Source organism: Morone saxatilis, unplaced genomic scaffold (assembly GCF_004916995.1).
Source record: "Morone saxatilis isolate NCDOM2014 unplaced genomic scaffold, NCSU_SB_2.0 Contig19, whole genome shotgun sequence".
Taxonomy (NCBI): domain Eukaryota; kingdom Metazoa; phylum Chordata; class Actinopteri; family Moronidae; genus Morone; species Morone saxatilis.
In genome coordinates, this window is record NW_023339751.1 from 16,488,723 (window position 1) to 16,505,782 (window position 17,060).

The 17,060-nt window shown below is 40.5% G+C and overlaps 1 protein-coding gene across 1 annotated transcript; it reads left to right on the plus strand.

The window, feature by feature from the left end:
* The first annotated feature begins 268 nt into the window (after window positions 1–268).
* six3a (SIX homeobox 3a) lies at window positions 269–3,240 on the plus strand. Its single transcript, XM_035662995.1, has 2 exons — window positions 269–1,078; window positions 2,946–3,240. Exons 1-2 carry the CDS (start codon window positions 387–389, stop codon window positions 3,136–3,138), a joined length of 885 nt encoding a protein of 294 aa, XP_035518888.1. The 5' UTR covers window positions 269–386; the 3' UTR covers window positions 3,139–3,240.
* The last annotated feature ends 13,820 nt before the right edge of the window (window positions 3,241–17,060 follow it).

A 17,060-nucleotide genomic window follows, 5' to 3' on the forward strand; every position in this document is an offset into this window, starting at 1 on the left:
CCATTCAGCAGATAGGCGAGCATTGGCTTGTGCCTGATGCGCGCGGTGCGGTGGGAGGGTTGCTGTGGAGATCGGAGACTCTGATAACCCCCTGTGCGTGCTGCACAAGTGGTGAAAGCCTCGCGCTACGTACTGGCTAATGATTGGCACGCTTGACAGTGATTGGCAGGGCTGCCATGACAACGCTACAACGACACCAAGAAGACCAATAGAAAAGGGAAACAAAATGTTTCAATGCTACACTCAACGGCGGATTTAGGGGGGAGATATTATGAGGCTGGTGTCATTAGGCGATAGCCATTGAATCATTCAATCTTTTTTACTTGCCGTGTTTTTTCGGTTTTTCCCTTTTCTCGATAATTTGCTTTCTCTCTCAGGTCATTTCCATGGTTTTCAGATCCCCTTTAGAGCTTTATCCCTCCCATATCCTCCTGCCAAACTTCGCTGATCGCCCTCTGTTCCTGGCGAACAGCGCTCCCACCACCAGGTCTCCAGAAGACTTGTCCATGTTTCAGCTACCGACCCTCAACTTCTCCCCGGAGCAGGTGGCGAGCGTCTGCGAGACGCTGGAGGAGACCGGGGACATCGAACGGCTGGGCCGCTTCCTCTGGTCCCTGCCTGTGGCTCCGGGAGCGTGCGAGGCGATCAACAAGCACGAGTCCATCCTGCGCGCCCGGGCCGTGGTGGCTTTCCACACGGGGAATTTCAGAGACCTCTACCACATCCTGGAGAACCACAAGTTCACCAAGGACTCGCACGGCAAACTGCAGGCCATGTGGCTGGAAGCGCACTACCAGGAGGCCGAGAAGCTCCGCGGTCGTCCCCTCGGACCTGTCGATAAGTACCGGGTGCGGAAGAAGTTTCCGCTGCCTCGGACCATCTGGGACGGCGAGCAGAAGACGCACTGTTTCAAAGAGAGGACACGGAGCCTGCTGAGGGAGTGGTACCTTCAGGACCCATATCCAAATCCCAGCAAGAAAAGGGAACTGGCTCAAGCCACTGGACTCACTCCTACACAGGTCGGAAACTGGTTTAAAAACCGGAGGCAACGAGACAGAGCCGCGGCGGCAAAAAACAGGTTGGTGATTTTTGTCCTTGCTGTCAAAACACGAGAATGTGCAAAAGTTTGCCTAAAATGCATAAATTCAAAAGAATAAGAGGAGTTTTCCTTAAACATGTAGTTGTGCTTACGGATAGAGACTGTCTAGGAAAAAGACGAGTCTGTCTGGCAGGGGGAGGGAGAAGGCTGCGGCGACATTTTTGTTTATGAAGTGAAATCAGGATGAACATCGAAAACACTATTTATGCTGTTGTAAATATCCCAAACTGTCCGAAAAATATAACATGCTTTTTTTTCCATTTAGAGGAGCTTCTTAAAACCTTTTCAGCCGATAGGAAATATTAACTTTGCAGGTATTTTGAACAGAATACGGATTTATCAGATAGGAAAAAAGACTACTGATGTTTAAACTTAAGTTTGTTGTTTAAATAACTATTAATAATAAAATAATAATAACATAATCTCAAACTACATTGCTGTTAAACCGACGAGGCGGTTATTGCGCAGTGTTCTTTTTAAATAGAAACAGCTTGTTTATCGTTTCCGTATGAGTGAAAGTACTGTAATAAATGGCAAAGTGTGCTAAAATGATATATATAAACATTATTGGACTTTACTTATTTAAAGTATAACCATTATTTTGGTGATAATAATTTAAACAGCCTTATGAATTATTTTTAATCAGGAAAAGGTTTTAAATAAATAAAACTGGAGAAGTCTTAATATCTGTTTATCCAAAAGTTAAATCTTTTTCTCTGTACCTTTAAATACAGTTCAAATTGTCATGTTTTGCAAATAATTTTAAATATTATTGTGTTTGTTACCAAAGCTATGTAATGATTTATTTAAGCTACAAGGCGTATAGTAGCTACATTTATCATGTACTACAATGCATTTATCATTTTAACGTCACATGTTACTTAGCATTGTGGAAAGAGATTATCTCAAAGGATAATGGAGATATTATTATTACTTGACTAAAATGGGCATGCGTATTAAAAAAACATTTCAAGACATAGGCTGTATTCATAACATTAAGTGTGGTATCATTCCATTGAAATGCTATAATTGATTAGAAAATACCTCGGAGAGTACTAAGCCATATGAACACTATTCTAATCTTTTTGCTAAATGAATAGATATATTTCCAGCCTGACATTATCCCGCCGTGATGGAGTTATTATGATGAGTGGATTGGAGATAAACATTTAAGATGATTGGAGTAACCTGGATCTCCACGTCACTCATTCATACACTTCCACTTCCATCAGACGGAAATACATCTGTGTCAAAGCCTCATGACATTTTGCTGTTGTGCAAAGGCCTATATTTTATTTGAAATTTTGTGTTATGAAACTGCAGAGTCGTGGGGCTTTATAGGATACATTAAACTGTGCAGCAAAGAAGAACAAATAATAAATGTAGAGCAAATGCAACACAGTCACTAAAAACAGCATAAAAACCGGAAAAAGCTACAGACTGTTGTTAATGCCCTCAAACTGCTTTTATAAAAGACACCAAGTTGGATTTAAGGCTTTTTTTGTGTAGTGATACGACACGTAGTTTGAATCCCATACTGACTTGCGCGTTGATCATGTCTACTTTTGCAGGGAAAAAACAAAATAAAACAAAACAAAAAAAACCCCATTACATTTCTTCCAACATTTGGTAGTCTAAATAGTGCTGTGTTTTGTCCCCTGAAAGCTGGCTATTTGATAAAAGCATGCATGCATGGCTGGGGCCGGCAGGGGGAAAGAAAGGCGAGTTTGAACCCCTATTTTGCAGGAGGAGGAGGGGAAGGGGGACATTCTCAGGTCTAATTGCCATTTCTCTCATTTTTTTTCTTCTTTTTTTCCCTCCCCTCCTCGCTTCTTTTCTTCTCCAGGCTCCAGCACCAAGCAATAGGACCGAGCGGTATGAGGTCTCTCTCAGAGGCCGGTCTCACCCCTCACAGCTCGGCAGAGTCGCCTTCGACCGCGGCCAGTCCGACCACCAGCGTTTCCAGTATGACAGAGAGAGTTGATACTGGGACGTCCATCCTGTCCGTCACATCCAGTGACTCGGAGTGCGATGTATGATACGGAGGAAAAAAACACACAAAAACAAACAAAAAGAGAAATATTTACAGGGAAAATGGACCTGAGAGGAAGAAAAAAAGACTTATGAAATATCGCGGATGAAAAAAGGACCGATTGATATAAATATTAAAATAAAAAGAGATAAAAGCACGTCGTTTTTTTTATTATTAAAAAGCGCTTTCAAAGGACCCACGCCTCCCCCTCCTCTTCATACCCCCACACCACCACCACCACCACAACCACCACTACTACTACTAGACTACTTGCATGATGTCTTTTTATTTTTTTATTTTGTAATCAGGGAAAATAACCTGAATGCAAGATTTTCCATCAGGAACATCGATCAGAGGGAATAAAAACAGATCGTCTTGCTGTCTTCGTCGCTTTTCCCACCCATCTCCGTTTTTAGTCCAAGTGATGATGATGATGATGATGTTGATGACGGCGAAGCAGCCGCCATGCAGACAAGATGCAATCCTGTTTTTACTTTGTGTTCATCAGACAATCATTTTAAGTCGTAAGCACCTTTTTAAATACACTTCTGTCACTGCCTGTGTGGGGTACATGGTCAAAAAATGTCGAACGGGATCGTTTATGACTGTATCAGATTTTTATTTTTATTTTCAAAATTTTATATTGAATTATGTATATCTCAAATAATGCGATCATTCTCCCGGTCTGTAATATACGTGTAGAAATATGCTTGTACATAATTATTGCTCTCCCCCGTCTCATCCTCTTTTCTATCCCTTCCTCACTTTTCTTGACTTGGTGTTCCTACATAAAATATTTGTCAAAACTTACAACTGAAGTGCTCTAGGCGTTTTTGTTGTTTTTGGTTGACTTTTGGGGTGGGGGGGTGTTGATATGTTACCAGTCACACTTATGCAAAACAAAATATATATGAAAAGTGTAAAAGCTTGTTTCTACATTTATTCACGTCTGCAGGCTGCCCCCCTCCTCTCCTCTCTGGCGCCCCAGGGTCGCTCAAAGCGCTTATTTACATTAGCTCATTCAATGTTTCTTTCTTGCGTGGTTATTATGTTAATGTACCACACGTTTCTAAATCAAATACAGTATTCAATTTGCTATACCTCTTTGCATGATGTCTGTCTCTCCATCCGATTACGCATAAGGGCATTGATAAGTGGCTAAACACATGTTCATATTGGGTCATTATTGGATTGTGGAAGCATTAATGCTCATCGTGGCTTATGCGTTCCCGGACCAGGTTATGCTGTCAGCGGGCTGAACTCACCTCTTTTTTTCTTTTTCTTACTCGGAGCAGAGTTGTTTTAAAGACTATTCATCATATTGGTGTAAATTGTTTGCTTCTTTTACAATGACAAAACGCAAATCTAATGCTGTAATTAAAATGTTGTAGATTTTATTTTTCCAGAAGAAATCACACTTTACCCCTTCTTTAATTTATCATTACACCCCTATAGTTCAAATCCATGTGATGTAGGTAAAATCGCCCTATATGACTGATGTATACTACACAAATTCTGGCAAACGTCAACGTCATGTAGCACTTAAAAATGTGAGTGCTATTTCCCCTTTTGTTTACCGTTGCTAGTGAATACAGAAATTAAGTAAACGCGCCATTAAATGGGCTAATCACGATGGGACTCCTCCCCTGTCCCAATCTCCCATTGTGGCCCGCTGAAAAGAGCTTTTCTTCCTCGGACGAGAACCATTTCCCCCTCCAAAAAAAGGCTTTCTCTCCTGCAGTCCCTTTCCATCTAAATCCCCAACCAATTATGCTGCAGACTAGGGCAGATTTGCTATAGGACACTGTTGCAGGAACTATAGTTTTGGTGGAAACACTTGCGCAAAGATTTCTGCCTCCTTAAAGCAGCGCTGAGGGTTTCCTCCATGTAAATACGGCGGTGTATTAACTGCAGGCAACTCTGCAATACGCGTCGACTGTCTGTCGTGTCTTTAGCAACAGAAAGTAGGACAGATGCTGCTGTTTGGCTCAGAGAGACCGCAGGACTTTTAGAGAGTGGAGACTGGCAGAAAAAGCTACGGCAGCGACATCAGCAGTGTAATCCTCCAGTTCTTTCACCGAGACACATTTCTCCCCGACCTTTGATTTTAATAATCCAACTCAAACTGAAACTTTACTGTCTCCAACAAGTGGGACACAAGTCTCGTAGGCCTACTAGGGTTTCACTGAGGAAAAGGATATTTAGATATTTTTCCAGGATGTTTGGCAATATTGTGCAAAGTTTTAGAGTTTAAATATAAAATTCTATGGGCGGTGTATGTATGCGCACGCAAAGGAGGCTGAAAGTTTTTTTTAACATTTAGAATAGAGACCAGTGGAACAATTTTCATACAATAAAGTGCCTAATTAGACTAGTTACATTTGTTAATCTAATGGCTATAGGGTATTAACAAAGGAGACTATGGGCACGGGTATATACAAAAACATTAACTTAACATTAATCATAGCTTATAAAAACAGTTAAGATATTTGTTTTATTGTTGTAAAGTAAAATCTTCTTCGCTAAAGCTGAGATTCAGTTTGACAAAAGTTTAAATTGTTATAAACTTAGTTGTAGAAAGTGTAGATCGGATGGATTATGTTTGTTTTTTTTCTTAAATGTCCTCAGCCTCCACTGGATGAAATGTGCGCAAAAGCTATCTGTATACATAAGGTTCCCTCAGACGGATATCAATCAAAAGACAAAAACAAGTGTGTCAAAAGATGCAGACATAAGACTCAATAGGCCTGTGATCCTGAAATAACCGAGGCCATAATGCAGACAAACGCAAGGCTCAGCTTCCTGCCTGGCTGAAACAAAACCAACCATCTCCCGCCGCACTCATTGGCAGTCGGTTGCAGATGCAGAAAATCTGTATCATATTTTAAACCCATTCCGGGTCTTAAATCGGCCTGCCAGAGACAGATAGGCCCTATCAAGAGCACCGAGGGGCCATGGCACCGCAGCACCACCAGACCCTTATCACACAACCCCCCCACCTCTCCATTTACGCACTCCACAAGTTTTATTGGCTGCGACAAGTCCCGGCTATGATTGAGATTAAATTAATCGTAAACTGAAGAGCATTTTTATCGGCAAAGGAGGACACGAGGATTAGGGCTATATCTGAGAGATGGAACCACAGATAGGGACTCATGAATACAAAACAAGCGATGAATGGGCTTCATTTGCGCAACGTTGCGTTCATTATCCCAAGGCTCTAGAAACACAGTGTAAATATGCAGATATAAACTTAACTTAGTTGAGAAAAAAAAATTGAAGCGATGTGTTTGTTTGAAATTATGTTTTGTTTTTGTTTTTTAAAAGTCAGTTAAAGGTGCAAACTTTGCAGTCGCCTCCCACACACTTTGATGGGTCCGTTGCGCTTGTACTTACTTGTACAAACACAAATAGAATATTATTTATATATTTCCATAAATGCAACAAACTGTGTGTTAAAGAAATAGTGTAGGAACTCGACGCTAGGATATGACACTAGGGACAAACCAAAAGAGTTAAGGTTAATTAAATATTATAGTGATTTTCCATTAGAACATGTTTATCCATGTAAATGAGACGCATGTAAACAGGTACCTGATTGTAGCTCGCTGTAAACATATGTAGGCCAGAGTGGCGGTAGTAAAAAGTGCTGGAAGTGTGAGTCTATCTGTTGCTGGCTGGGGTCATTAACAGTGGGGGAGCTCTTGTTCGTGATCTGTCAACTCAAATATGGATCACAAGACAAAGGAACTTAGCGAGGAGTAATCTCTGTGTGTGATACTTACATGAGAGTAAACGAGAATGTGAGACAAGTGCGGCAACAATGGAGACTCGCATGTTTTTCTCTTTTCGCTCCCTTAAGTTGTTTTGCATTTATCTGTGGAAGTGCATCTGTCAAACAAGATTTGCGTGGACATCAAGCTCAACGTCAACAACATAAAGACGATTAGTTTTTTTTATGGCTTCCAGATTTGAAGTCAAAGTGATTTAAAGTGTCTTTAGGAGGAGAAAAGCACAAGCGAATGCTCTTCTGAAAAATAGAACTGATTTTTGTTTGGATTGATAGTTGTTTGCGTCGTGATGATCCGCTTAGAGGTCATAGTTTACCTTCCTTTTCATCCCAACCACAACATCTTGTGTACCGAAGTTAATTCAGGCACTGTCAGTCCAACGATAGGGGACTAGAGGAAGGAGGGGGGGGACTATTAAGCCGGAGTCTGGCGGTGAGAAATACTTGCCCTGCCCTGTTTTTTCTCGGATTTCACCGGTTAACTGAACACAACTTTCCTATTGGTGTGTATTCATGCAGCACCCAAAGAGCACCAGTTTTCATATAGCCTCAGCAGCGCGGCTGTCAGTGCAGGAATGAGCGGGGCCCTTTGGAATAAACTTTGTGCTCTCACTCTCTCCTTTCTTCAATAGGTAAGACGCAGGGCTGCAGCATTCTTCTTGACTGAGTCGTAATTTATACTAAGTTATATGGTCATGACCTGCCATTCTACATTTTAGACGGAGAGCTACTGTTCTTCTTTTCTGGGTTATTATTATGTGAAATATTATCAGCAATTAGCCATCCTTGTAAAGGCCAAAACAACCGAGTGTGCATTAATTACACATTATATTTTCACCTCACCATCACCCTTAAATCACAGTTATCCTGCAACACATTTTAGAGGAATTACAGCAAATGGCCACAGCTTTTTACACGATTTTAGTAATATTAAAGGGATTATAGGAGACATAAAATACCATAAAACTCAATGAACAGTGGGAATTATAAAAAAAAATCAAGCTATATGGTAATAGTGATGTGTGGTTATGGGGTCAAGTCGGCAGTTTTATAATTTGACGTTGTTGCAGCAGGTAAACGTCATGAGATGTGTGACATTTTGACTTTTTGTGTAATTTCGAATATGTGTCAGTGCGTAAATTGTGCGCCTTTTTTTACCAATGCCAGGCGCCATGCACCTGCTGCTTGTTGTCAACTGATCAACCCCCCACAACCCAATCACACACACACACACCCTCTTCCACACTTACCATTTATCACACGCACACACTCTCTCTAACACAAGGGCAGCGTTTGAAAGTGTCCTTCTATTAAATTGTAATTTGGAGGTCACACAAGGCAGGAGGCAACGATACAGGATCAGCGGTGTATAAGCCTTCATTATATGTAGGCTACCGTGTATAGACAGATGGGATCCTACTCTCTCTCTCTTTCACAGTCAGGTTTGGAGTGTGTGGAGTGTGCCGTTGTGTGTGTGTGGTGTGTGTGTGTGTGTGTGGTGGGGGGTGTCAAGAAATACTTCAGTCTAATGCTTATTAGTGTGGACTGCCATTGCACAAGCCTCATCTTTTTAAAACAAGCATAACATGAAAGCAACCCAACTCTGGCTTACTCAAGCGAACATGGCCACCCCCCGCCCCCTCTCGCGCGCACAACATGCACGGCGTATAGGGCCTTACATGCACAGCACATATGGAGTTGTGTGTGTGTTGGGGTGGGGGCGCTGGGTGCAGGCTGTGATCTCTCGCCTTGTGCACACCGAGTGGACAGAGGGCTGAGCAGCTTAAATAGAGCCCCAGCACCTGTGTTTTCTACCGCCGTTCTCAGGCCTTCTTAGCATGGCACGGCACTGTACAGTATGCACTGAGAATCGGGCTGTGATCACGCAGACATTATACACACTATGCAGAAATAAAAGGGAAGGATGTTAGAGTTTGTCTTCAGAATGAAGCTACAATGAATAATTAAACTGAAATCCCCCGTCTCATGAATTTACTTTCATCATCCCACTTTTTTTTTAATGTTTTGGTTAAAAATGATTATTAACCAACTTAAATAGTCAACTTCTAACCGATTGTAACTAAGTCTATCGATTAGACTACAATGACAATACGGAATCATATCTTGATATTATATAGAATGTAATTTTAAAGTATAAATATAATATAGAGCACCTCTGCTGCAAGGATCCATCTTTTTAAAATGCAGTTTTAAAAACAGATAGATTGGTCTAATAAAATAATTTTCTCCATTTCTACGCTACAGCTTTATTGTGTCTCAAAACATTGCTGCTCTCTTGTTTTATAATCTCAGTCTCCATACGCATGTCACTAAAAAATGTGTTTATTAGCAAGAAACCACTTAAACAGTCTCCAGCCTACTCTCGGACATGGTGCGTTTTGGTGACCAAGTCCCCCTCTGCTCCCCCTTTTCCTTCCATGAATTGGTGATTGTTCCCTGGTCTGATGCTGAAGGCTATTGTCTGTCAGCTGGAGCTCCTGCCTGCTCTGGTACTGAAAGCACCGGATGAACCTGGACACGGACACCCGGTCCCGCTGTGCCCAGACACCTCACACATAGGCTACGCTCTACACACTACACTTTTCTGTAACTATTAAGATTTGGAAGGATAATGCGCGGGAATCCTGAGGTTCCAGGTCAACAACGTAAATCGGCATAATTACACCCAATACTTTCTGCAGTAAAGGCTGTAATTCTACATCTACATCTCTAGAAATCTAGTCAAAACAACTTGGCATCCGTTATTGTCTTACTCCTAAACCAAGACTAAAGAAAAATCCATTTAAATATAAAAATGAAATTGTATTGTTAGAAAATGGCTGTTAAAGTTACAGATTTTGTTTCTAAATAGACCTCAAACTAGGTTTTTATTGTTACGTTCCGGGTGTTTCTGACGATAAAATAATGTGTTCATGGTATCACAGTTTGACCAAGTAGTAGTAGGCTATTTGGTGTATATGTGAAAAACATGCTGTCAACATTAGGCTATTATTTGTTAAGGGGCTTCTGTGTGGATGAATAAAAAAAAGATGAGAGATTTTCTGTTTGCATGGCGAGTAATATCCTTTGAATGTTTGTTTATGAAACAGAGGAAACTCAACTAACAAATGCTCACATGCACTGGAGCCATAACTCTAAAAGATGTATTGCACCATGTGGATTTTTAGCATATATCACAGTGATTGGCTTAATATGTGACACGCCATAAAGATCCTCTGCTTTAGTAAAGCTTTGCCCGTTGACACGCCTCCTTTTTGTGACCATGCACTTAACAAAAGGTCGGGGATTGACTGAGGCCGGGGTGTCCTTATCAATTTAACCTCCATTTACAAAGCTATAGGATGGATTACCCGGGACGCCAGCCTCACCAGGCTCACAAACAGCCCCGACCAGAAGGAAAGTCCACAGTGAGAGGGTACAGCGGCGGGCCAGGCAGGTGCAAAGCCGGCCAGACTGCAGGCTGAGCGCAGCCGAGCCAAACGTGTTCCTTGACTGCCATCTAGAGGAGTCTAGTGGAAGCGACATGACCCCAAAGCATGTCTTTCTAAACGGTTCCTTTAATGTCAAGTGCCTGCGAAATGGAAGGTAAAGAGGAGCAAAATTCAAGGTGTTTGACTCTACCTGCTTTTTATGGTTGCTGCTTTACATTCAGTGGGAACATTCTAGATGTCTTATGCATTACTTTATACAAATTTCCCCAAATTTCAGCCTGTTTGTTGTCTTTAGAAATATGTCTGAATAATGTTTAGTTATCCAACATGAGCTTGTGCTGATGGAGCCACCACTGTTTCCAGCAGAGTGTGCTGTAAATTGTTTTACCCCACTAGTGACAGCACTGTGCGGCTGCGATCTACAGCACAAAGGTCTCTATTTGACTTCTCTGTTCTGGACTTCTGACTTCTTTTTTAAATCTTCCACATGCTCTAGTTAACGTAAGGACAGACATACATATACAGGCTTGCACTACAGGGACAACTGCAGGCCAGTTAAGTCCTACTGCCCACATATATACAGATACTGTATACACAGGGCGCTCTCATTAAAGTTTAATTGCATGAAAGTCAAATGATGTTGGAACACTGAACCAGCTTCTCCATTTAGTGCTAGATCAAGGATTCAGACGCCAGAGAGTGTAATGGAACCCCTGATCCCTGGTTAATTTTTAAAAACTGATACCCAGAGTTTTACTGAGGCCGCCAAGGAGCCAAGTGACTGACTGGTGTGTGTGTTTGAGAGAGAGAAAGAGAGAGAGATAGACATAGTGGAGCGGGTGGTGGTGGTGGTGAGAAGGGGAGGGATAATGGTGTCTGCTGGAGCGCGGCCTTTTAGAGTTCAACTTGCCTATTATGGAGAGCAGGGCACGGGGAGGAAGAGGACAGAGAGAAGGCAACAGAGAAGGTTTCACTGTAAATGGACAGTAAAATGCTTACGGCAAACTGGGCTTGAATCCACCATTAAATAATTGCAGGAGGAGAAGGGTATGCCTGCATGTTATATGCCATAAGCTATAACGCTTTCATTTCCCCACTTTGTACCCACTCATATATCCTAAAAGAGTTTGAGCCCGATTTCAGGTTCATGTGAGTGTATGAGCAATCTTTATCTGGGGTCACTAGATTCGATTTACAGTTCCGCCAGCTCAGTGGTTAGATGGAGATACATCCAACTTTCACAGACTAAGTAGCTAATAGAGCCTGGATGGAAGAAAATGATTGGATCTGTGAATTTAAAATTCACCTTTTAAAAGCCCGTACATAAACACAAGGCAAACATACTGTATTCTGAGGTAAGTTTTAAAGAACATACCTGCATACTGTATGAGAAGCCAAATTATAGTCTCCTTGTTTTGAATTGTCCATTGTCCACCACCCTCTTCACATATTCTCTCCTAATCCAACTGAAAGGTTTTGCTTGTCATTGCTGCTCTTGAATGGAGATTAACCGTCTGGAAAAAAGGGAGAAAGTTTAATGAAATTCCTGTTGCAAATGCACCCATTGCAATTCATTGTCTATGAGAGCATCTACTTAAGAGGTGCATGTAAGATGTACCTTGCTAGTTAATAACGGGCTCAGGGCTTTGGAGGCCCTCAACTGAAGCGTGCTGTTTTGTCCGACCACTTTTTCTATTTTTAATAGGTTCCTGTACATGAGTCGGTCGTGGAGTTTCTTTAAAGCGGCTCTTTAAAAACGGCCTCGGTCCCGAGGTGGCCCCCAAAACACATGCATTATTGAAGCATGCACCGGCCTTGTCCTCTGCACTCCCTTCACTCAGTCCAGTTCAGCAAGCAGCAGCAGCTGCACTGCTCCCATAAGAGTCGGGCGAGGAGACAGAAAACCCGAGTGTTCAGAGCTCAGAGACCTGATGTATGACTGTGGAGGTGGATGAGAGAGGAGCAGATACAGGTCAAAATATCAAATATCTTCCACAAGTTCACATTGTTACTGAAGTTCAGATGTTTTTGTTCAGCTGATGAATGTTGTGAAGCTGATGCATTCTGGGTAAATACAATTACACAGAAACATCAGTGAACTAAAAACAAAGAGGATATGTCACACTTATACTCCTCATAGACAGTTCACACACCATAAAGTATTTGACCAATAACAGGAAAGGTTAAAACAATATGTAAATTACAATTTTTAGGGGGAACATACACAAAACACAGAATATTAACTAATCTAAAACATATATTTTTAAGGATATATTGTATAATATAGTAAAAAAAACTAATGTTTGGGTTTCTTTCAGTATCTTCTTCTCTCTCTGCTTCACACACAAACACACCATCAAAACTGTGAGCAGTTGTAGAGAATTGAGAGAGGGCAAAGGGAGAGGTTGAGAGCTGTGTAAATGGTCAATTGGCTTAACTCAGTGGTGTCTGTTCTCGGTGTGACGATGTCAGTGGGCAATGTGCAAATGTGCACTCTTTTGATTTCCCTGATGTAATCCTCTCTAGCATACTGGTAGCCCATAAAACCCCAGGGAGGAGAGATGAGTGAGACGCTGGATAGTGTTTGTTCTGGGATTAAGATATCACTTCCTTGTGTTCATTCATTCAAATGTCACACGCACACAGAGTAGGGGTGCAAACACTGTAATATGTGTATGAAGGCACACGCAGGAGCATATTCACACACACACACACACACAGTCTTCTGTCCCTATATTCACACTATCTTTCTGAGTCTGTACTTGTAGGAAATGTGTCTGTCTCATTATGTTACACTGCCATCTAGTGATCTTTAGTAACTTACATTTACCTGAATCATTACTCACTCTTACATTATAGATTGTTTGATGCATTTTTTCCTTTTCAGCATGCAAACATCGGTTTTGCAGCACCTGGTTTCTCAGCTATCAGCCTTCTGTGGTGTTATCGGGAACAAGTAGGAGCAATCATTTCTTAAAATGTTTGAAATATTGATTATAACTGATTATAATATATAATGTGTTATTTCACATAAGTCTCCTTTTACTGACAATGCAGTTTTTAAACCATGAAAATGACTTATTATGATCATATTATGAGTCTTTTTATAAGAATTTATCATAAATATTTTTGTGGGTTTCTTTCAACAATCACTTATTTTTCCATCACAGCCCAATTGGCAATGGCAGTATTAGAAATAGTCTGAAACATCACAACTTTACTCAAAGCCTGTGACAGTCATTGATATTGTTATGCTGACATTATGCACCATACAGTTTTCTCATTCCTGAAAGGACTTTAAACACAACTGTGAAAGTGAGATATACAGCCTGCTACTATCAACTGAGTTAATTCAACACCACGATCAACTTAGCTTGCTGCTTTGTGCACTATATAATCATCATCATAGCCCACCCCTCTCACTCATACCACTAATGTGCCTATGAGCAAGGCACCCTCCTCTCATATCCTCCAGATTAGCTTCTAAATGACCAAAAACAAAACACATGGCTTCTCTTTTAAAAGAAAAGTATTCAAGTTGAAAACAGGCAATGAGTTAGCAAACTCTTGGCAAATGAGTTGAGATAAATAAATCAAATCTGTTCTATAGCCTTGCATGTCATCAAATTACGATGGAACAAATCCTGCACGACGTCTTGTTCATTGTGTAATTTCAAACATAATAAAATATGTTTAAGAATTACCTACTGCTTTATATATTTTTAAACAATTTTGGAGTACTGGAAAGATTATCACCATTACCTTGATATGCATCAAACATGAGCCCTGCAGTAATCGAAATAAATGTCTTACTGTAACCACAAGGGGTCATCATGGTTAAGAATTTTACTTAATTCATGAAATAATAAGGTGGAAGTGAAACAACACTGAAGGACAAACACAACAAAAGAGTGAGTATTTGGCATGCTTTTGCTCAAAATGCATTACATGGAAAACTATTCATTGTATAGCTTTATACATCCACTCTAAAGAAAACTCAGCCATTCCTGTTGTCTATGCAAGCTGCTAATGGCATTCATGGCTTCCAGATCCATTCCAGTAGTTACATGTGTGTGTGTCAAGTCAAGTGTACAATAAATTACAAATGGTGTATACAGAAGCTTTAAGGTCACTGACACATATCCCCCCCTCTATGCCTACCTCTCATTGTGTCATGAAATTATACCCGTGGCATGTTTTCTGCATTTCTCACTACAAAATTGCTTTGGCTGAAACCCAGGAGTGTTTGAAGCGCAGTGGAGAAGCTAATCAAGCAGCAAGTGAATGGCAACAAAGCAAAAGAGACTTCAAGCAGCTGCCACTGCTGTGCGTGAGAAAAAAAAAATAACAACAAGAGGAGTCCACAGCTTGGAAACCAGTCTAGTGTAAGTTATCAGGAAGAGGAAGATGATGGGAGGAGGGAGGAGGGATGGGAAACAGAGGAAAGGATGGAGAGAAAGAGAACTCTTGCTATTTTTTGCCATTTTTCTCGGTGGCTAAACTCGAGTATGAAAACACATATTAAACAAGAATGTGGACATTTATGACTATTGTACTGACATTATATCCACCAGTAATAATGTGTCTGCTATCATGTGACAGCCTCCCTTTCCATCACAGAACTTTCAGTTACTGCTACAACATAACCTGAGTTTTTGTGCAGGTGAACTTTTCTCCCTTAATTCTGCATCCTCCAGGAGTCAGTGTGCACATACAGTATGGACGATACCTCAGTTTTTATAAGCTAAAATACTTGTAAACAAACAAGATAACCAACATCAAGTGTAATAAAAGCAAACTCTATCATCTTGAGGTGTGCAATAACAGCTTTTTGATCATTTTAGGATGTTTATCCTTTTATTTCATTTGCAGTTGCATTTTCTATATTTTAATATTAGTCTTAAAGTTTGTTTTGTATCCAGCCTGTATAAATAAAGGTGGGATGAATTAATAAATGAATGAACTTGCCTATATCTACACTCATCTCTCTGTATGTTTAGATGCAGTGCTTTTTTCTAACCCATTTATTGAAATCTTTTTACATTTTCCCTTTATTCATTGTGCCTTCGCCATTTTTTTTGGTACCAAACTTCATACTTTAAGTGTTTTCCTGCCTTTTTCACCACAGTGCACCTGCAGGAGTACCAGAGCCAAACCTTCTGCGTTCATCTCTGTTATCAGGCTTTTGTTTCCATCTCTAGACACATGCAGTTACACTTTCTGACCACTAGGTGGAAGCCGTGTTCAGCTCAAACAGGGTTTTCAGCCCTTGCTCAGAATCCTGCTGCTTTTCCCTAAATTATGGAGAGAACCAAATGGTCACCTTTCATCACGTCTGTTCTGAGGTTTTGTTACTCTTTAAACAAATCTACACAGCACTAAATGGAGCGAACACAGTGTGACAGAGTGTGTGTGTATGTAGTATGTGAGTGGAAGAGTGGGGTTTCATGGGCATCTATCTCTCAGGCCACTGTGTGTTTATTGGTGTCATAGGATCATATGCAGTTAATGTTTATCAAGCAGACGCCTTCATTTATACTCACCCCATCATTCCTTTCTCCTCCATTTACAGATGGTTACTATGGTTACAACCTTCTCACTTCAGTCCAAGGGAATACTTAGACAAACTTTCCCCTGTCTTTGCTTATTTTTTTTTTATTTTTTATTTTTTATTTTTTACCCTATTCTGGTGATTACTTTTACAGAATGAAGGGTATAAAAAACTAATTATTTTTGATACACAGTTTGCACTTTCAGTTGGCCATTATTGCTCACCTAACTGTGAGGGGTATAAAAGTTGTAATATGCAAATAAATGCTGAACCATATATGGAAGCTCACAATATGCAAAGTTTGTAATACTGTCTTATACTGTTAAAGTAATTTTAACAGTATAAGACCTCTTTTAGAAAACTACAACATTAAAAAGTGTGAGTACACACACACACACACACACACACACACTCACACTGTGTGCTGAGTCAACGGTCTGGCAGGTTGAACCCGTTGTGTGTTTAGCTGGAAACAGACGAACCTGAACTGTACACACTCAGACAGACAGGCTAAGTGTGCACAATCAACACCAATACTGATTGATCAAAGTTGGAGCGAAGTTCTGTTCCTTTGCGTTGGAACAGGCAAGCCAAAACCCGGATATGAATGAGTTACATAACCAAGCAACAAAGTTAGTTGTGCAAATGCGCATAAGGTTCAAAACTTCTCTTATTATTATTTTTGTGTTTGTGTGTTTTTTTTGTAAAGCATTTAGAAGAAAACATAATCAAATCTAATTCACATGGGGTAATGTAAAGAACGCAACATACAAACAAAGCCTAAAAAGAAGATACAACTCAAAACTAAAGGGGACAGTTAATATTGCCAAATGATGTCGTAATTTAAATAATTGCAAGTCATATTCATGATAAGAAATGCTAATTTACACAAACCAACACCCAAACCAATCTCAGATGACACATGCGTATAGATGGAATATAATCATTTTGCAAGAAAAAAAGAGATATTTTTATTTAAGCCGGAATTGTCTCTGGTATTCATTTATTTGTGCTTTCCATTTGTCTTAAAGGCTACCAAAGCGCCTATCTGATTCACTGTAAAAGCATGCAGAATTTGACATAATGACTAAGCTTTTCTCAGGACCAGCTGACAGCAAAACTCTTCCAGACTTCTT

What these genes read in the sequence shown, in the direction of transcription:
- six3a (XM_035662995.1), top strand. Translation starts at nt 387, where the DNA reads ATGGTTTTCAGATCCCCTTTAGAGCTTTATCCCTCCCATATCCTCCTG. An exon ending in GCCGCGGCGGCAAAAAACAG is followed by an intron (nt 1,079 to 2,945) that starts GTTGGTGATTTT and finishes TTTCTTCTCCAG; the next exon opens with GCTCCAGCACCAAGCAATAG.